The sequence below is a fragment of the Entelurus aequoreus genome, linkage group LG07, assembly GCF_033978785.1.
Source record: "Entelurus aequoreus isolate RoL-2023_Sb linkage group LG07, RoL_Eaeq_v1.1, whole genome shotgun sequence".
Taxonomy (NCBI): Eukaryota; Metazoa; Chordata; class Actinopteri; order Syngnathiformes; family Syngnathidae; genus Entelurus; species Entelurus aequoreus.
This window is the reverse complement of record NC_084737.1, coordinates 33,179,642-33,201,146: the sequence shown is the minus strand read 5'-3', so window position 1 is coordinate 33,201,146 and position 21,505 is coordinate 33,179,642. Positions and strand designations below refer to the sequence as shown.

General features: G+C 36.3%; 1 protein-coding gene across 4 annotated transcripts in view; it reads left to right on the top strand.

Moving 5' to 3' along the window:
- The window catches only part of LOC133653695 (serine/threonine-protein phosphatase 4 regulatory subunit 2-like), a 22,651-nt gene extending 1,146 nt beyond the window's left edge, over nucleotides 1–21,505 (top strand). For 3 of the 4 annotated variants that reach the window (XM_062053262.1, XM_062053265.1, XM_062053266.1), the window contains exons 4-9: nucleotides 3,761–3,854; nucleotides 3,926–3,963; nucleotides 4,050–4,124; nucleotides 4,247–4,396; nucleotides 18,724–19,013; nucleotides 20,487–21,505. In XM_062053262.1, the coding sequence (XP_061909246.1) occupies nucleotides 3,761–3,854; nucleotides 3,926–3,963; nucleotides 4,050–4,124; nucleotides 4,247–4,396; nucleotides 18,724–19,013; nucleotides 20,487–20,752 (913 nt within the window). In that variant the 3' untranslated portion in view covers nucleotides 20,753–21,505. The remainder of the gene's footprint in view (nucleotides 1–3,760; nucleotides 3,855–3,925; nucleotides 3,964–4,049; nucleotides 4,125–4,246; nucleotides 4,397–18,723; nucleotides 19,014–20,486) is intronic. The other variant, XM_062053263.1, reaches the window with a different exon arrangement.

Here is a 21,505-nt window from a genome sequence, read left to right as displayed (position 1 = left end):
ATTTTATGGTCCTGTGATTCCACCTAAAACGATTATTACTTACAGGGTTCATATTATGTTTTTTTTCTAAATGTAAAATACCTCCTTGTGGTCTACATCAGTGGTCCCCAACCACCGGGCCATGGCCCGGTACCGGTCCGTGGATTAATTGGTACTGGGCCGCACAAGAAATGAAATTAAAAAAAAATAATAATGATTTATTTTTTTAAATTTTTTTTATTAAATCAACATAAAAAACACAAGATACACTTACAATTAGTGCACCAACCCAAAAAACCTCCCTCCCCATTTACACTCATTCACACTCATTCGCACAAAAGGGTTGTTTCTTTCTGTTATTAATATTTCTGGTTCTTACATTATATATCAATATAGATCAATACAATCTGCAGGGATACAGTCCGTAAGCACACATGATTGTATTTTTTTTAATGACAAAACAAGGTTTAAGCATTAGATACCATTTTACCTGTACGCTGCCTCCCGCTGTTGTCGAGTATTACAAATAGGTGAAATTACATCATCTCCCACGGCACACCAGACTGTATCTCACGGCACACTAGTGTGCGGCCCAGTGGTTGAAAAACACTGGTCTACATAACATGTAATGGTGGTTCTTTGGTCAAAATTTTGTATAGATTATGTTTTACAGACCATCTTCAAGCTGCTTTCTGACCGTCTCTTCAGGATGAGCCGTTTTGTAGGTGGTCTTATTCACGTGCCTCCACTTCAACTGCGCCTTTTCCCCGTCAGCCCTGTTGTAGTTTTTAGCGCTTCTATATCAAGTCCACTGACAGATATAATTTAGAACTACACACTACTTTGTATTAGAAATGGCAACAGCGGAGGATGCATGTGCATGTACGAGACAGTCTGCCCTAGAGGTGGGGGAAATAATAAATGTTTAGATGCATTGCAATTCGGACATAGACGATTACAAAATCGATTAGCAATTGTCAATAATCGATATTCGATGTATTTATTATAAATAAAGTAATGCAGACAGTTCTAAAATTTGGCTGACTGCAGCGAGCCACCTCACTGTGAGAGCTGACCAGCTCCTTTATTTTATGGCATTTATGTACCAGTTTTGCACACATTTCCATTAATTTAGTAAATATGAGAAATACTGTTTTTTATTACAAATGCACTGTTTTTTAAAGTTGCAAATGATGATCGCTTATATGGTGAAACGAAAAGAAATGTTAAACTGCATCAATATGTAGAAATTATTGATCCATCAATAATCGTTTTTTAATGGAATCATAGTTCCTAAATCATAATCGAATCGCGAGGTGCCCAAAGATTCCCACCTCTTGAGGATAGCGAAAAAGAAGGAGCTTATTGACTGCAGCGCAGAATACAATATTAGATGTGCGCAAGGCACTCTGGGTACATTTATACCATACATGGCTAATTTGCTGACTGTTCCAAACAGCTGGTTTGGATGAAGTATGAAGGAAGGCAATATTTTTTTTATGAATATCTTTGCAATGTCTCCCTGGTTTGATTTCAAATTTTCGGGACTTATGCATATCCCAAATACACAAAAACAGATACCAACCAACAGGTAAGAACATTTAGTTTTTCATGATAGAGCATAGCAGGGTTACTATTATGCAAAACCAACTTTTCTTACCTGTTGGTACCTATTTTTGTGTATTTGGGACCTCATAAGTCACGGAAATGTTACATCAAACCATGGAGGCATGGCGATTATAACAATACAACGATCTTGCTTTCTTCCAAATTTGAGACGATCGTGACATATTTGACCTTAGTTACATTAGCAGATAGCTCCATATATGGTCGAGGTTTACCGGAAGAGCTTTGAGTGAGTCTGCCATTTTTATTCAGTTGTATAGTCAATAAGCTCCTTTTTTTCTTCTCTATCTTCTTGCTGTGGGGCAGAATGGCTCGTAAATGCACATCCATGTTAAAATCCTACACTGTTGCCATTTCTAACAAAAAGTAGCATATCATTCTAACTCCATACTGAAGCGCTAAAAATTACATAATGGCGGACATGCAGAAGACTCAGTCGAAAAGGGGACTTGGCCTGGATGAGGGCTTCGACATGTAAATAAGACCACCCACAAAATGGCGCATTCTGAAGAGAAAGTCAGAAAGCGGCTTGAAGATGGTCTGTAAAACACAATCTATGCAAAGTTTTGTCCAAAGCACCACTAGTACGTCTTATGTATCCACAAAAAACTGTTTTAAATAGCACATTCATCCATCCATCCATTTTCTACCGCTTGTCGGGGAAGCTGGAGCCTATCTCATTCAGTCAAATGTAAACCCGTTTTTAACAAGATCATTATTATACTTTTAACACTGTATGTGTGACTAACGAGACAAGTGCAGTGTGTATGTTTGTGCATACAGGTTTGGCGACATTTACATCCTGTTTCGATGATGGAGATTAGATCATGGGTGTCAAACTCATTTTAGCTCAAAATCTTGGCATAATAACCTAGAAATACAACTACAACAACTTCAGATTGTTTTTTTGTTTTGCTTTTGGCCAAAATAGAACAAGCACATTCTGAAAATGTACATATCACAAATACCGGTAACCCTCTTCACAAAACACTTCAAGTTAGTTGATAATTCTCAGGAAAAAAATCAAGAATACAATCAACTTAGACTTTGTCCCATGTATCTACAAAGCCATTAAACTGTAAGTCAGTGTCTATCTGGGATTCAACACAATACTAAATAAATAATAAATAAAAACTCTTCTAGGTATCAAATACACCATTTGTCGTTTCCACGTATAATCCTGTGCAAACTTAACAAACCATACAATGATAGAATCTAGTCAAGATCGGTTCAGTTTCTCCCTGCCTCGTAGGCATCACTGTGTATTGATAGAAAAATAAAAGCTGTGCAATGCATAAACAATTTCAACAAACCAAACGTATTAACTTAAAAGACTGACAGTATTGCAGTAAATCACACATCGTTCACTTTCTTTAAATTTCCACACAAGACAATCGTTTTCACAGATCTATATCGAGGTGCAGTGTCTCATGCAGCGTTTTAAGTAAGGTTTCCAATTGTTTATTTTAGTCTTGAAACCTGGCATGTTTTAGCTTTCACAAAGGCATCTTTATCAGGTGTCACATCTTGAGTGGCAGACCATTTCAGGATGTTACGTCCCACTGGGGTGAGTTTTTCCTTGCCCGTATGTGGGCTCTGTACCGAGGATGTCGTTGTGGCTTGTACAGCCCTTTGAGACACTTGTGATTTAGGGCTATATAAATAAACATTGATTGATTGATTGAAGTGCTTGTGTGTGAGCCTTGAGCTTAGCTTTGTTTGATTGGTGTTCATTAAAGAGAAAACTTGCTCATGAAGATATGTGGTTTCCCATCCACTTCCATAAATAGGAGAATTATATTTTTTCTTGGAACACTCTGCGTCCACTTTTCTCTTTTTTAACAGAGACATTTTGTGGAAAATGAGGGTGCCAAAGCACGATTTGTTCAAAGCAGGTTTTTATGTTGGGTAGAGGGGGAGGAGCGCAGACCCGCTTTACTGTGTACCTAACAGAATTGATTTGCGACATCCAGTGGACACATTGAGAACAGCAGTTTATTTCATTTAAAAATGAAGCAAATTTTTACACCTATCAAATCCATCTCGCGGGCCGGATTAAACTGGTGAGCGGGCCAGGCCGCATGTTTGACATCCCTGGGTTAGAGGTTGTGACTTTTTTTTTCTTTCTAAACATATCTCTTGGTAACTTTCCCAGAATCCCATTCACCATTCAGCGTCTGTGTGAACTGCTCACTGACCCCAAGAGAAACTATTCTGGAACAGACAAGTTTCTCAGGGGTATTGAAAAGGTTGGTTTCAGTGCAGGTATCATTGATAAGTAGATGTGTATTAAGGTTCCTTTTTCTCCTCTAATTTACAGAATGTAATGGTGGTAAGCTGTGTGTACTCTACATCAGAGTAAGTACATCAGCTTTCGTGCATCACATTTCTGTTGAGCATTTGTGGCTAAACTGACAATTGTTTTGTTCCTTTGACATTTAAAGGAAAAATAGGGCATCCAGTTCAACCAGAATGAATGGAGTGATGTTTCCTGGCAACTCTTCTCTATGCTCAGACAGGTGGGAGCCATTAATAGAAGCTCCAAAACGTCCTCCATATAGTAGCAATAGGAACAATTGGTCACTATTTGTGAAATCATTTCATACTTCTCCATGTGTAATAATTGCTTTTTCTTTTGCAGTCGAAATGTAAATGGACCAGGCACGCCAAAACTGCTCAACAGGCCAAAGCTTTCATTATCGCCATCACTTTCCACCAATGGGCTACCTGAGTGTGAAGTCAGCAAGGAGTCAGAACCCATGGAAGAGGAAGAGACGGAGCACCGCATCAGGTAGGATGTTAGTGAAAGGCGATATGGCCTAAAATCTATATTACAATATATATTGTAGCCTTCTGCGATAACGATATATATCACAACATATTACAGGTGAATCTCAAAACATTTGAATATCATGCAAAAGTCTGTTAATGTCAGCAATTAAAGATAAAATATGAAACTAATAAAACTAATATGTGGTATAAGCCACATTTTTCATCACATTTATAATCAGACACAAAAACTAGATTGGATTTCATTGTACCAATATCAATTAAATGATTTCCTACTGTTGCTCTGATTTAAATAATTTGTTTTTTGCCCTTCAAGCCCTCCTGTGTCCAAGGACTTTTTCTGAGTTTGTAAACAATATAAAAAACGACAAAATATTTTTTGATAATGAGAATTATCATTCTGGGCGATTACATGATTAATTTGAGTTAGATCACGGTGATCAACTGTCTGCATATTTCCTTGATTAAATATGGCGGACATGTCTGTTAGAAGTTACCACAACAGGGAAGCCACGATGCTTGGTATAATCCTGCATGGAACAATCCACTATTATTGACCGTGATCCTATGCGTGTCTGTGAATGTGTGTGTTAGTGTACCTTTTGTGTGAAAGTGTGTCCGTGTGCGCAACCATCTCGTTCCACTGTCGTGAAAGTCAGTCTCCTCACGACGTAATCGTGTTGTGCCTCTTCCCCTTACCCAGCTGGAATTGCAGCCTAGAAGAACAAAATAAAGAAATATGACTAACACTAGCATAGAAGTTGAAACACAAAATTTATAAGGAGCAGCAACTTTAGTTTTACTATCTGCTGCAGCTCACCAGTAATCCGCCCCGAATGCGAACTTGCAGGCACTCAGACATCGTTTATGTCAGTGGTCCCCAACCACCTGGCCGCGGCTCGGTACCGGTCCGTGGATCGATTGGTACCGGACCGCACAAGACATAAAAAAGAAAAAAAATATATATATATAAATATATATTTTATTTTTTATTAAATCAACATAAAAACACAAGATACACTTACAATTAGTGCACCAACCCAAAAAACCTCCCTCCCCCATTCACACTCATTCACACTCATTCGCACAAAAGGGTTGTTTCTTTCTGTTATTAATATTTCTGGTTCCTACATTATATATCAATATAGATCAATACAGTCTGCAGGGATACAGTCCGTAAGCACACATGATTGTATTTTTTTATGACAAAAAAAAAAAAAAAAAAAACATACCCCCCTCCCGGTCCGTGGGACAAATTTTCAAGTGTTAACCGGTCCGCAGTTACAAAAAGGTTGGTAACCACTGGTCTATGTGACTGTATTGGTCCCGACTGGGAGAATCAACACACCCACTAATTTATTCAGAAAAGGCATTTTTATATTTTTATATTTTATTCAGACTTTTTGTTTGTGTCTGCAAAGATTCCACTGTTCTGATGTAACATGTACTAAAAAATGTATCCCTGCTGTTGAAGTAACAAGCACAATAGTAAGGCTGCAGCTAACGATTATTTTTCTATCGATTAATCTATAGATTATTTTTTTTTTCGATTAATTGGTTAATCTATAGATTATTTTTTTCGATTGATCTATAGATTATTTTTCCTTTTACCGATTATTTTTTTATTCAAAATGAAGATGAAAAAATAAATGTAGGCCAGTTTTTTCAAAAGGCATGGCTTTTATTTACAAAAAAAAAGAAGTATGGCCACTCAGTCAACATTGACAACAACATGACTAAATATTCTGTAACATTGTAAACATTTAAAACTTTTAACATTTAACAAAATTAAAAGTAGCTTATTTGCTTTTTAATGTGCAAATATAAAAGTCAACATCCAGTGCAAATCTTAATATTCTGCAATAGTATAAGCATTTCAAAAGTAAAAGTATTGCTTATTTTGCTTTAAAATGTGCAAAAATAAAGATAAACATCCAATACAAAAAAGTGCAAAACGAAATATTCTGTAACAACAGTGTAAACATTTCAACAAAAGTGAAAGTATTGCTTATTCGCTAAAATGTGCAAAAATAAAGATAACCATCCAACACAAAAAAGTGCCAATCTAAATATTCTGGAGCACTGTAAACATTAAGTATTGCTTTTAAAATGTGCAAAATAAAAATCCAGTCCAACACAGTAGACAATAACCAATTCTACTCATTCCAGTGAGTGTCTAACAGTTGTAATGAAGAAAGGTTAGCATGTCTACATGCTCTGGTTCTTTTCTTGTTTACAATATTCCCAGCAGCTGAAAATAGGCGCTCAGAAGGGGTCGATGTGGCTGGAACTGAGAGGTAATAAGCCTTCACCTCAAGCCAGGACTCCGAGTGAGCTGAGCTGCAGTTTATATTCCTAGAAGGTCAACGGGCTCATAGTGATGTTACTAGTAGTTGAGTGGGAGGTGTTTATTATCATTTGGGGAGAGTCCGCTGCCTGATGCTCACCTGCTAAACACCTATCTGCTCGACGCTGAAGCGCTGACTACATGCGCTCTGAATACGCACTGCTGATTGGCTGGTAACGTTTTGAATACGCACTGCTGATTGGCTGATAATGCTTTGTGTGTACCAATCAGATGGTTGTGTGGGTGGGACAATGCTGCGTGCTGAGACAGAGGCAGAAAGAGCAAAGCAGCTTGTTAAGACTTTAGCTTTAGCTTAGAAACTCGTTCGGTACACCCCTGTACCGAACCGAAAGCCCCGTACCGAAACGGTTCAATACAAAACACTAAGGCTGCAGCTAACGATTATTTTTCTATCGATTAATCTAGATTTTTTTCGATTAATCGGTTAATCTATAGATGCTTTTTTTTTCGATTAATCTATAGATTATTTTTCCTTTTACCGATTATTTTTTTATTCAAAATGAAGATGAAAAAATAAATGTAGGCCCGTTTTTTCAAAAGGCATGGCTTTTATTTACAAAAAAAAAGAAGTATGGCCACTCAGTCAACATTGACAACAACATGACTAAATATTCTGTAACAATGTATACATTTAAAACTTTTAACATTTAACAAAATTAAAAGTAGCTTATTTGCTTTTTAATGTGCAAAAATAAAGATAAACATCCAATACAAAAAAGTGCCAATCTAAATATTCTGGAGCACTGTAAACATTAAGTATTGCTTTTAAAATGTGCAAAATAAACATCCAGTCCAACACAGTACACAATAACCAATTCTACTCATTCCAGTGAGTGACTAACAGTTGTAATGAAGAAAGGTTAGCATGTGTACATGCTCTGCTTCTTTTCATGTTTACAATATTCCCAGCAGCTGAAAATAGGCGCTCAAAAGGGGTCGATGTGGCTGGAACTGAGAGGTAATTAGCCTTCACCTCAAGCCAGGACTGCGAGTGAGCTGAGCTGCAGTTTATATTTCTAGAAGGTCAACAGGCTCATAGTGATGTTACTAGTAGTTGACTGGGAGGTGTTTATTATCATTTGGGGAGAGTCCGCTGCCTGATGCTCACCTGCTAAACACCTATCTACTCCACGCTGAAGCGCTGACTACATGCGCTCTGAATATGATTGGCTGGTAATGCTATGTGTGTACCAATCAGATGGTTGTGTGGGTGGGACAATGCTGCGTGCTGAGACAGAGGCAGAAGGAGCAATGCAGCTTGTTAAGGCTTTAGCTTTAGCTTAGAAACTCGTTCGGTACACCCCCGTACCGAACCGAAAGCCCCGTACCGAAACGGTTCAATACAAAACACGTACCGTTACACCCCTAGCAGATACAAATGACACATTCATGTTTTTGTGTAATGATGACAACGCATGCTCGCGCGGATCGTCTGCTTTGATCGTCTGCTTTGCGCTTCGCCGTGACAGTAGTGTGACGTAAATATGCGACGCGTCGACGCACAAAAACGGCGTCGACGTATTTACGTAACCGATGACGTCGACTATGTCGACGTCTCGTTTCAGCCTTACAAAACACGTACCGTTACACCCCTAGCAGATACAAATGACACATTCATGTTTTTGTGTAATGATGACAACGTATGCTCGCGCGGACGATTGACTAGTTGATGGTTGATGGTTTTCTTTTCAAATGTTCGTTCATAGCCGTTGTGCTGCTATGATAGGCCATTTCCGCTCGACACAGTGTGCATACAACAACATTATTAGGCCGTTTATTGAAATACTCCCACACTTTTGACGACTTTTGGCGTGCTTTTTCCCCCTCGCTCGCACCGCTCGCATCGTCTGCTTTGATCGTCTGCTTTGATCGTCTGCTTTGAAAGTCTGCTTTGGGCTTCGCCATGACGGTTGTGTGACGTAAATATGTGACGCGTCGACGCACAAAAACGGCGTCGACGTATTTACGTAACCGATGACGTCGACTACGTCGACGCGTCGTTTCAGCCTTACACAATAGTACCGGTGTATATATAAAAAAAACCTCTGCAGACAGACACTTTGTTTTGTTTTTGTTTGTTTGTGGATGAAAAACGGTAAAAGTTTGTTTCATATAAGGAACATGTCTAGACCTTTTCTATATATGAGAAGGTATCCTTAAATTACTTGAAGGGGCTGTTTGCAACATTTACACAGATGCCTAGAGGGCGCTAATAGTTTTCCAATAAAGTTAAGTTAAAGTACCAATGATTGTAACACACACACTAGATGTGGCAAAATTATTTGTATTTTACACCGTAAATCCCACCCTCTTATGGCTTCTGGAACTATTGACTCGGGATGGGAATTGATAATATTTTTCTGGTTCCAATTCCACTTTCGATTCTGCTTAACGAACGATTTGGTTCTATAACGGTTCTCTTATCGATTTTTATTTGGTAAAAAAAAGAAAGCAAAAAGGTAGATTAGCATCAATTGTGTTTAGTTTAGATCTAACATGACTTTACAAAGCTAACAGTAAGGTCTTAAGAGGTACATAGCATTGAAAAAAATCACATTTTAAATAAATATTCTTCTGTAGAATTTAAAAAAATAAAACGTGGAAAATACTCAAGAATGTAACATATATTTGAATTTTTTTTTTTAATATTTAGTAATTTTTTGTCATCTCCCTAGACAATATATTGGTCAATTTAAAATATTACAATGGATTGTTTAGATTTACAAGATGAAACTATAATATATATAACATGCAACACAAGATATTGCAAGCCTTCTTTTGATTTAATTTTGATGATTATGGCTTACAGTTTATGAAAACCTTAAATTGAAAATCTCAGAAAATGGGGGGTCTTTAAAAGCTGTAAGCCATGATGATCAGTTATAATAAATACAAGCTTGACATATCTCACTTTGAATGCAATGAGATAATATCACATATTAGTTTCACATTTGAAGTTAAACTGCTGACATGAATTAACTTACATGATATTCTAATTTCATGAGTTTCACCTGAATAATGGAAATGACTAAGTGAAAATGTGGTTGCAGAAAAACATGCAACCTTTCGCCGACTACAATTGGAAAATTAACTTCTTGAAAATCAGTGGCACTGTGGCAAATGAGTGCAAGCTTTAACATACCAGTAGAGTATAAAAACAAGTTCCTTCTATATTGAAGCTATTATCATATGCAGGTATATCTGATGTATGACACCGAAAGACTTATGAAGTTTGCGAGTAAATATATATGATCAAAATAGTATCAATCTCAGAGATTCCCGAGCCATTTTGAGAGAGAATAAGCTAGCCAGTCACGTGGTCGAGAGACATAAAGGTAGGAATCGCAGATCCCATCAACATCAACAACAACAACATCAATGCTAATCATACAGACTCTGTGGGAGCCAATAACAATTACTTCTGGACAAATGACGGTCCTTATACTTTTATCCTGAATACAAGGAGGGTGAGCTACAAATTTTAGAAGCTGTGCCAAACAGATCCAACTTTAGTGAAACACTAAGCATCATGTAGCAGTATTGCTAAGTGCTAAACAGGAAATACAAACTACCAACATAATAAAACGATAGCTTACTGTACGATGTCTGCTTTCACTGTGATGACGACTGATAGGATATCCATATCTCCCCGTTTAGATGAAAAATGTATTTTAATCCACACAACAAAGCGTTAAAAAAGTTGCTGCAGAGTTGACAGTGTCTTCTGTTGTAGTGTGTTTGTGTCCTTCTCCGCGTGTTAACTGAATGTCATGGATGAAAAACTTTTAATTCATGGCTAAATCCTTGTAATATTCAGATGAGAGGCATAATCTAGAATAACATTGACAAGCCGAGACGCGATGATGCAGGAGCAGAAACGGCAACAAACAAGACATCGTGTTGCTCAGTGTTGCATAAGATTCTTCTTTACAGTTTTATGGCAGTTTGCATTACTGCCATTTTCAGTTTCATTTTATAATTACATTAAAGTCTCTAATTGAGCCCAGTACAGCATAAACGATAGTTAGCGCTCGGTTATCAATGCTAAAAATACTTTGTCTGCGTTAGCGCTTATAATAACAACATTACTAATATTTGATTGATATTTAGGTCACGAGAGGTAAATAGAGTACGGTATTGTTTGCAGGGTTGGAATGGTTATTTAGAGAGTTTTGTGGGTGAAATAGAGAGCCGTAGACTCCATTATTAGCAGACTTTTTGTTGATTATTTATTTACGACTTAGAATGCATAAAAAAACAAAGACATATGTGTACATGTCTTATATAAGGATTGTGAATGATAGATAGCAATTCTCTGTCTATTTTTGGCGTATTTCCAGTATGACTGATCTGATACTATGGTCAGAGTGCAGAAGCGTTACTACAGTGACGTCTATCTCCGTAAATAGCCGAAGGTACCGTATTTTTCGGAGTATAAGTCGCTCCAAAGTATAAGTCGCACCGGCCAAAAACGCATAATAAAGAACGAAAAAAACATATATAAGTCGCACTGGAGTATAAGTCGCATTTTTTGGGGAAATTTATTTGATAAAACCCAACACCAAGAATAGACAATTGAAAGGCAATTGAAAATAAATAAAGAATAGTGAACAACAGGCTGAATAAGTGTACGTTATATGACGCATAAATAACCAACTGAGAACGTGCCTGGTATGTTAACGTAACATATTATGGTAAGAGTCATTCAAATAACTATAACATATAGAACATGCTATACGTTTACCAAACAATCTGTCACTCCTAATCGCTAAATCCGATGAAATCTTATACGTCTAGTCTTTTACGTGAATGAACTAAATAATATTATTTGATATTTTACGGTAATGTGTTAATCATTTCACACATAAGTCGCTCCTGAGTATAAGTCGCACCCCCGGCCAAACTATGAAAAAAAACTGCAACTTATAGTCCGAAAAATACGGTATTCAGAGCGCAATATTCAAAATGGCTGACTGAATTTGTGGCATTTTGTGTATTTGCACATACTTTGCGCATTGTAAATACAATTAGATATGGTTCAATGGATACAATGAAAAATAATTAAGCATGTAAAGGTAACTTTTTTTCCCCACTCTACTGGTACTTTAAACCACAAACTTAGTCACTGCTTGTAAGTTGCCTGTTGCGATAAAAGGAGACGCTATAGCGCTGGGCGGCAGACATGAATATGGAGCTAGTACTTTCTGCCCACCACGGAGCCAATGAGAATCTGTCTCTCGTCTTGCTCATCTAAATGAGAAGGCATTCATTTAAATTTAACAGTTAATAGCACTAACATTATAGGCGGTGAGTTAGTACCTCTCGTATTTACAACAGATGACATGCTAGCGCTATTACTGCTGTGACGAGATCGACGCGGTTCAAAAACGCAACATTCATTTATAATTATTGCATGCTATGTGTTCAAATACTACAGCATATTGCTCGTATGTCCTGCCGCCCTTGATGAAGTACCAACCACGTAACATGTGCACGCGTATTAACTTTGGGTGTTGTTAGCTAATGATAGTGATTTGGAAAGCTAGTGTTAGCTGTTATTGAATGTATATTCTGTCATAACAACAACATAACTGCAAATTGTTAGTTGATTGTCTTGGATTGCTTTTGTGTGTGTGCACGTCCTCCCTGCGCATACATGTTGACGAGACAGGGTGAATGACCGTAAACACCCATTATTTTGTTCGGGCGGGTAAAATGTTTAAAAAAAAAAATTAACTTAGTAATTTTGAAAAATATAGACAATTTTAAAACAAAATAGTTCTGTTAAACCACTAATGATAACATAAGACAGCCAATGGTGATCATGCTGTATTTTTTGCTTTGAAAAATTTTACTGTGAGCATGGTGCAAACGGCCCCCTTAAGTGTAGCTATAGACAAAAATAAAAAAGTAATATTGAAATAGCTAGGGATGTGCCAATCAATCGGCCACCAATTTATGTTAACAAGTATGTGACAAGCGGCCAGTAGCTAATTATGAGCCTTATGAGCCCAATTACCTCCATTACGGCTAAAAAAACCTGCATTTGTTAGTATCTAAAGCAGGGGTCACCAATGTGGTGCCCGCGGGCACCAGGTCGCCCGTAAGGACCAGATGAGTCGCCCGCGGGCCTGTTCTAAAAAAAAATAAAAAAAAAAAAAAAAATTTTTTTTTTAAACTTTTTTTAAAAAAATTAAATCTACATAGAAAAAACACAAGATACACTTTCAATCAGTGCATCAACCCAAACAACCTCCCCCATGCACACTCATCCACACCCACTCACACAAAAGGGGTTATTTCTTTCTGCTACCAATATTCTGGTTCCCACAACATAGACAACACATCTGCAAGGGACACAGTCCCTGAAGCACACATGATTGTATAGGCTGCTGGTCCACTAACATTTTCATTAATTACTATTTTTTATGTAATTATTTTTATATTGTTTTACTTTCTTTTTTTATCCAAGAAAATGTTTTTTTAATTTATTTATCTTTTTTTTTAAAAAAAGGGCCTTATCTTCAACAGACCAGGTTGTCAATGAAATTAGATTTGTTTAAAGGGTTTTTTAAACTAGGCCCAGTCCAGATAATGTCCAAGTAGGACTCAGCAACACACACCTTCATTCATGTACACAGAAAAAAATTAGGGAACACAACAGATTGCATATAATTTATAAACAAAATTACATTTTCAAAATAAGCATTTATGTACAGTCCAGATTATGTCCAGGTCACTCAAATTAGGGAACACAACAACAGATATCATATAATCTATAAACATAATTATACTTTCAAAATAAGCCTTTGAGGACTTCTCATCTTTTTTTTTATGTTTTTTGGCATCATTATCGTTTTCAACCATGTAACTTTCTAAAGTTAGAAAATACTGAATAAATGTTTTAAAGAAAGTAATACTAAGTGAATATCTGTTTTTGGCCTTAAAAATAAACATTTTACCGAGTACTATAATTAAATTGACTAAATCATGATTGTCAATGAACTCTCCTAAAATAACAGAAACCACATTAAGCTTCATAAACAAACCAATCCTTAAACACATTTTTTCAACTTCCACCCAAAACAAAGACACAATATGACAATACCAAAACAAATGCAGGGTGGATTCAGGTTCCTGACAACAAAATCGGCAATCATCTGACTCTGTCATATTCCATAATTTTAACATTTTCCCTGTGGGTAAGAAGTTATAAATCATTTTAATTTGAAAATAACGATTTTGCACATCGATAGTGGTTTTATAGATTAGTTTGAATATGGCATCCCATGGCAACGGGCAGTCAAAAAAGTCCTCCCATTTTCCATTTGTGTTGTATGAGGCAGCCTTCAAAGATTTCTTTATTAAATAAAAATTATATATTTTTCTATTTATTTTAGTTCCTTTTTGCCAACTAGAATTTCGTATTAGAGGTTTACAAACTAATAATTTAGTAGTTCCATAATTAATTATTTGTTTCCATCTTTTCCCAATTACTCCAGTTAGTTGATAAAATGAAAAGCTTGAGCAAGCATCACCATACATAGCTCTAAATTCATCATACTTCATAATTTTACCATTCTCATTGATAATATCATTGCCAAAAATGATTCCTCTTTCAAACATATTTTTCCAAAAGAAAGGCTTTCCATCTATTACAATATTAGAGTTCATCCATATTAACTGCTGCAAAATATCGTCTCTTTTTTCTGGCACATAAAATTGAAAACACCACTATGAGTGGATTGTTTCCTTTATGAACCCCACCATGTTTCCCAGCAGACTCTCTGGGAGGGGATCACTTGTAAAAAAGGATACAATTTCTTTTGATACAGTACATGTTTTTTGTCCAACAGGACATTTGTGTACCACTCAATGTTTAAATACATCTTTGGAACAATTGATGCTTTTAAACACAGACACATAGCTTCAAGATTGAGAAGTTTCAGGCCCCCATATTCATACTCTTTGTACAAAACCTTTCTTTTAATCTTTTCTGGTTTGCCGTTCCAGACAAAATCGAAGACCCTCCGCTCATAAATCTTAAAAAAGTTTTGTGATGGAGCTGGTAATGACAAAAACAAATAAATAAATTGAGGAATAATTAACGAGTTGGCAATAGACATTTTACCATACAAGGTTAGGGATTTCCCTTTCCATAATTGCATAATTTTGTCCAGCTTTCTTAGTCGATTATCATAATTTACTGAGCCTAGATCTTCCAGATTTTCTGGGACAACAACACCAAGTATGTTAACTGGTCCATCTGTCCACAAAACAGGCACTTTGCATTCCATTCGAAAGGACGTTCTCGTTAGATTTCCGATCCTTAACATTTTACATTTATCATAATTAAGCTTAAGGCCAGATTGCTGTGAAAATATGTCCAAAAGATTAAGAAGGTTCCGCAAACAATGAGGAAAAATCTTATCTTTGTGAATCAGCCTTTTCTGACATGAACTTAATCAAGAACAAACACAGAACACGCCTCACTGATGCACATCTGCAAGACTCACTCAGAGTTGCAGTGTCAAGTTACACACCAGAGTACAACACACTAGTTAACAGCATGCAATGCCAGGCTTCCCACTAACTGACAAAGAAACAGATAACAGATTTGGTGTCCAGTTCAAAGTGTGACATGATTTAAAAATTTGAGAGTTTACTTTTGTATTTTACATGAGTTATTATTTGTACAAACATGGTGCAAAGTAATTCATGATTTGTTAAAAAATGTTAGTGGCTAGCTAGTTAAAATGGGATATTGTGATTTCACAAGACTGTCTTAGAAGTGATCATTTGAAAATGTTCAATTTGAAAAATGTGCACTTAGAGAAAATATAAAAATAAAGTGTTGCATATTGATATTTATCTGTTTCTATATATATTTATTGTGAGAAATCATTAAGATGATCAGTGTTTCCACAAAGATAAATATAATTAATTATTAATAATAACAGAGTTAAAGGTAAATTGAGCAAATTGGCTACTTCTGGCAATTTATTTAAGTGTGTATCTAACTAGTAGCCCTTCGCATTAATCAGTACCCAAGAAGTAGCCCTTGGTTTCAAAAAGGTTGGTGACCCCTGATCTAAAGTATCAATATCACGTACCATTATCACTGGAGGATGAGGCGAAACATGTTACTCACCGAGAGCAAGCCAGGAGCAGGCATGCTAATAGCTAGGCTAACTACTAAATAAGCAATAAGTGCTTAGTAAAGTTTAAGACGTGTAGATGGAACCACATTGAATCAGAAAGAGTCTAGAGAGAGGATAAAATAACAACAACTGTCGCTGTGTCAGCACTGTAGCAGTCAAGAGAAGTAGTATCAGTATATAATCGATACAAGAGTAAATAGATACATATTTTTAATTTCTCAGTAATTGTTTTGTCATTTTTGTTTATGTTTATAAATTCAGGTAATTAATTGCCTGGACACAGCAGGACTTTGAGGACAAAAAAACTAATAATTTAAATGAATAGTACATAGTAGTTTTTGCTTTTGTTTAGTTATTGTATACTATTGACTTTTTTTATTGACTTTTTTTTGGCCAAACAAAAAAAATACACAGTAATAAAAAAAACTAGGAACTAATATTGTGCTGATATTGTTAAACTGTCAATAGTACTCACCATACATATTTGGAACAATTTACAGTTAATACATGTTATTGGTATCGACTGATCTCACTCATAGATGATCGGTTTCAGAATTGGCAGCATAAAACCCTGATCGGAACATCCTTAATGATAGCATGAACTTCTTGGGCCGGTGTGGCAACCCTCCTAATGTATTGGTAGGGGAAACACTGGAAGTAATTATTTAATCTTGTACAATCTTTTTCTTAATTTACCCTTTGAGAAAGACAATTAAAGTCAGTGTTTTTATGGAATGTTTATTTTAACTGAGAGAGACTGAATATGAAGAAACAAACACAAACATTTCAGAATCAAAATCAGAATAGTTTTATTGCCGGATTCACAAACTAGGAATTTTTCTTGGTGCAATCGTGCAACATAAAACACATATAACACATATTTTGTAATAAAAAAGAGCTGTAACTGAGCTATCAGATCTTGTTAAAGACTTAGAAGAATTTATAACTTAAATACAAAACTGCACTTTTCTTGTATATTTTTTATGTATGATTTAAAAGCTGGTATTTCCAATTACTTTATTTTTTTAATCCAATAGCAATTCACATCACATTAAAATTTGTAATGACGTGTGAAGACTTTAGGTTGCTCTAGTTGTATCAAAACAGTGTACAATCAGGAATCCATCATATCGATATTTTGTCCCAAGCTTGGCGTAGTTTCACCTCGATATGGAGGTTAATTTGTGTCTTTATTACAAAAGCTTTTTTGACACTGGATTTATGTAACTGAATTTTTCGTGTTTGAATTTTGTGAACTGAATTTTTTTATATCAAATTATGCTAACAATTTCATTGAACAAAAATTTGCAAAATGTGTGTGTTTAAAAAATGTGTTCATAAAAATTAAGTGTAAAAAGTTCAGTGCAGAAAAATTTGCTGCTTCAAAATGCAATACTCACTTTAAGACAGAAGCAAGCAATACTGTCTCAGAACCATCCAATGAGGTGTCGAGTTTGTAGTCACGTGACACGGGTTTTGCAAAGCAGCATTAAAAAGGCATTTACCTGGGTGGGCTACCTGGGCATAGTACAACAAAATATACATTTAAATGTGGCCCGCTGGAATAAATCATTTCAAAGGTTAAAATATGCACTTTTGAGTGACATACGGGTTACAATGGTAACCATAGGAACTTTGTCACAACAGCTCCATACAGACCAGGCATAAAGCAAAGTAGGCAGGGTTTGTTTACACAGCAACAAGGCCAAGACGCGAATGACAGATGGAGGCATATTTTCCGCAACAAAGTTCCACAGAAAAGTGATATTATATCTAGTATGTGGATATTTTTTACACTTTGAGTTTAGTTTCGCCATGTTTGTTGCATCTTTGTTGTTATTGCTTGATTATTAGAGATGTCGATCAAGGAGGTGGTCCAGCTAGGAAGTAGAGGAGCATCGTTCATATATTGTCAATATTCACTGTTTAATTTTTCATAGTTAATATTGTAAATCCTACATTCTGTATTTTCATGTACTTATTGAGTGTTTTGTTTAGTAAAAAAATTTGAAATTCATTCTGTTTTTGAGATGGTCTGTTATAACGTTTTTAGTATCAATCGTTATTGTGTGTTTGTACCATCATGTGATCCAGTTTTATCTTTTTTTGTGCAATATTAGGATTTTTTCACTAATGCACAGCAATCTCCAGTTTAAAGTGTTCACAAAAGGCACATTTATTTGTATACCGCATTTCTTACTCAAGGCAGCTCAATGTGCTTTTTACATTATCTAAAAGAGTAACAGAAAAAACATTACAATCAACATTAAAGTCATTTAAAATAGTCAATAAACACATTTTATCAACATGAACAAAAATCTCCCTCTCAATCATACACAGTAGAAAGTCTTTAGCTTTAAATTTTCATACAGCAGATTACATGGCCCGGCCGCCGCATGTAGTGCTGCATTACCTGCCTTTTTGTAAGATCTGTGTCACGTGACTTTAAACAGGACACCTCAGTGGCTGGTTCTGAGGCAGGATCGATTGCTTTAGCCTTAATTCACTGGAAGTGAATTTTGAAGCATCAATTTTTTTCTACACTGAATTTCAAAACACTGAAATCCTAAACACTGAATTCTTACACACTAAATTTTAAAACACATGCATTTTGCAAATTTGATGTTTAAAAAAAAATCAGTTCACAAACTTCAAAAGCAAAAAAATTCAGTTACACAAAATCAGTGTGGAAAAAAAACTTTTGTAATAAGACACCAATGAACCCCCATACTTGACGTACATGCCTGTACGTTAGGAAATATGTTACATTTATCTCGACTCACATATTTATTTTTACAGCAGTGAAGTTTCACTCATGGGAGGTGAAATAACTCCACGCAGCGGGATAAAGCATAAACACCTTGAGGAGGAGGAAGAGGACGAGGTGGACTCTGATGCTGAGAAGCACAGCAGCAAGAGACTAAAGGTTGACAAAAACCATGAGGAGGGTGACACAAAATGTGAAAACAAGGAATACTCTTGTAAAGGCACAGAGGACATATCGGCGATGAAATCTTCCGAAGACGCTTGCAGTCAGAAGAACAAAAGTGAAACATCTTGTGGTACGCAGTCCATCCTCGAAGACCCAGGTAAGTGTTCAAGAACTTTGCATACTCTGATTTCAACACAATTCTCCCATTACAATTATAAAAAAACATCTAACTGTGTTAAGTAAGATTTTAACTGTCATACAATAGTAACCACCATATGTGTAATACATCTAAAATATAATTATAAAGCATTTGACACAGAAGAAGTAATGGATTTTGCTCTTAGCTAAAATGTCTCAAAATTGATTTCAAACACACCTGAAAGATTATTTTAATGTGTACAAACTGCACAGACAGGGCAGTTTGCAGAACGATACTGCCACCTAACGACTACTATGTATTACTGAAATAAAATTGTGAGTTCAAATACAACTTTACAAGGCACAGCACACACTCAAGGTAACTGTCACTTTGGTTGGTGTACACCAGGGGTGACCACACTTTTGCTGCAGGCAAGCTACTTTTCAATTGACCAAGTCGAGGGGATCTACCTCATTCATTTATATATAATTTATATTTATTTATTTATGAAAGAGACGTTTTTGTTAACAAGTTGAATGATAATACAAGCATGTTTAACACATATAGATTCCTTTCTTTCATGAAGACAAGAATATAAGTTGGTGTATTACCTTATTCTGATGACTTGCATTGATTGGAATCAGACAGTAGTGCTGATAACATCCACATTTTTGAATGGAGGAGACAAAAAGTATTCATTTCTGTCCAATACCCCATGAAAGTGGTTGTTTTTTGGTATCTTATTTGTTCAGCTTCCATACTCGTATTTATACACTTTACAAGAAATACATTGGCGGCAAACTCCGTAGCTTGCTAGCTTATGCATGCCAGCTTTCTGAAACTCTTATTTTGTTAGCGCAGGCAGGTTGAAGCAGAGCTTTTATTGGAAAGATAAGAACTGTGCAGTCGGTCTTTAGAGTTTTGACAGCAGGTTTGTTGAAATAAAAAGTGTTTCTCCCCTTCCTGTCGGTATTTTTTTCTTAATAATGATCTCGCAGCAGCCAGCATCATCTCACAGGACGCTCATGTCTCAATGTCAATCAAGTGACAAAAGTGACGTCTTGGAGAAGATTCATGATTGCTAATTTTTAGGTCTATTTTTTTAATGCCTGGCTGGCGATCGACTGACACACCCTCCGCGATCGACCGGTAGCTCGCGATCGACATAATGTGCACCCCTGGTGTACACTGTTGGAGAAATTGATGCTCAACTGTGTTGCTTGCAAAATAAATAGAGAATAGTTTTCCTTAAAATACTTTTGTTTTTGTTATTCTTTCCCTGTCGTCTGTAGAACTTTAATGACATTTAAGGGTTGCTAAACACGAAAGCTGTGTGCAAACCTTAAATTACACTGGTGGGGAAGAAAAAACAAATATATATGAAGTAATTTTAAGCTTAATAAATTAAATAACTTGGGTTTGGAGCTTCATAGTATGATTTTTTTTTTAAAGAAATCCTATTATAGTACGTGTTCAATTCCTCTTCTTCAGGGCCCAGCAGCCCACTGACAGAATCGCCTGAAAAAGAGGCGGCCAAAACAGAGGAGGTCCACTTTAACCAACCTGAGCGACCACTAAAAGAGAATGCACACTCCGAGCAAGACACTGAGGACAGCAGCAGCAGCAGCAGCAGCAGCAGGAGTGGAGACTGTCCGCCCAGTGTCTCTTCTGGTAATTCACTTGACTTGTCAACAGAGGGCGATGCAGACAATTCCGATTGCACAAATACAGAAACAGAGCCTGGGCAAAATGACTAACACCAGCCTGACCGCACAATTGACTGTTGACACTGTATAATACCACACCGAGGGATACTGTAGCACTGTGAAACTCTGGGCTCCAGGATAAGAAGAAATGAGGGACCTCACAGAAGGAACTTTTTCCCCTTCAGTTTCAGCTGGCAAATGGACCCACGTCAGCTGGCCTTAGCGCTGGGCGATCATGGAGGCAGTGTTTTGAACGTTTACTGTTTTCTAAGCTCCTCCCCAAATGTTAAAATCAGACCCTGATAATTTAATGTAGCCCCTATGTGTTCAATAACATCATCATTGGCATACACTTCCAAAATTTTCTAACCATAGTTGTTTTGACAGGAAAAATTATTTACGGAATGTCTCCAAATGATCATTTATGTCTGCATCACCTTTTAATTGTTTTTTTCTATGAAAAACATAACATCAAGAGTAAATGTGTATTAACATTGCACTAATTCCTAAAAGTATATTGGACATTAAACCATTGACTTTGCTTAAGTTGATAATTTTCTTGTTGTAACCTGGCAGTTTTAGAGTGTTAGTTCCGTTTCAGTAAAGTCATTTCAGCTTTGCATTCTGTAAATGTTACAGATGTTCGCCTCGAATCACAACCCATGCATCCTTTTTCATAGGTTAGATTTTTACAACACATGCCTGTGAATCCATTTTTGTAGACTTGTTATACACGTTCACTTGAAAAAGTTAAAATTGTTGGAAAATTAATGCTCCTCTTTGTATTCATGTAAAGCAATAAAT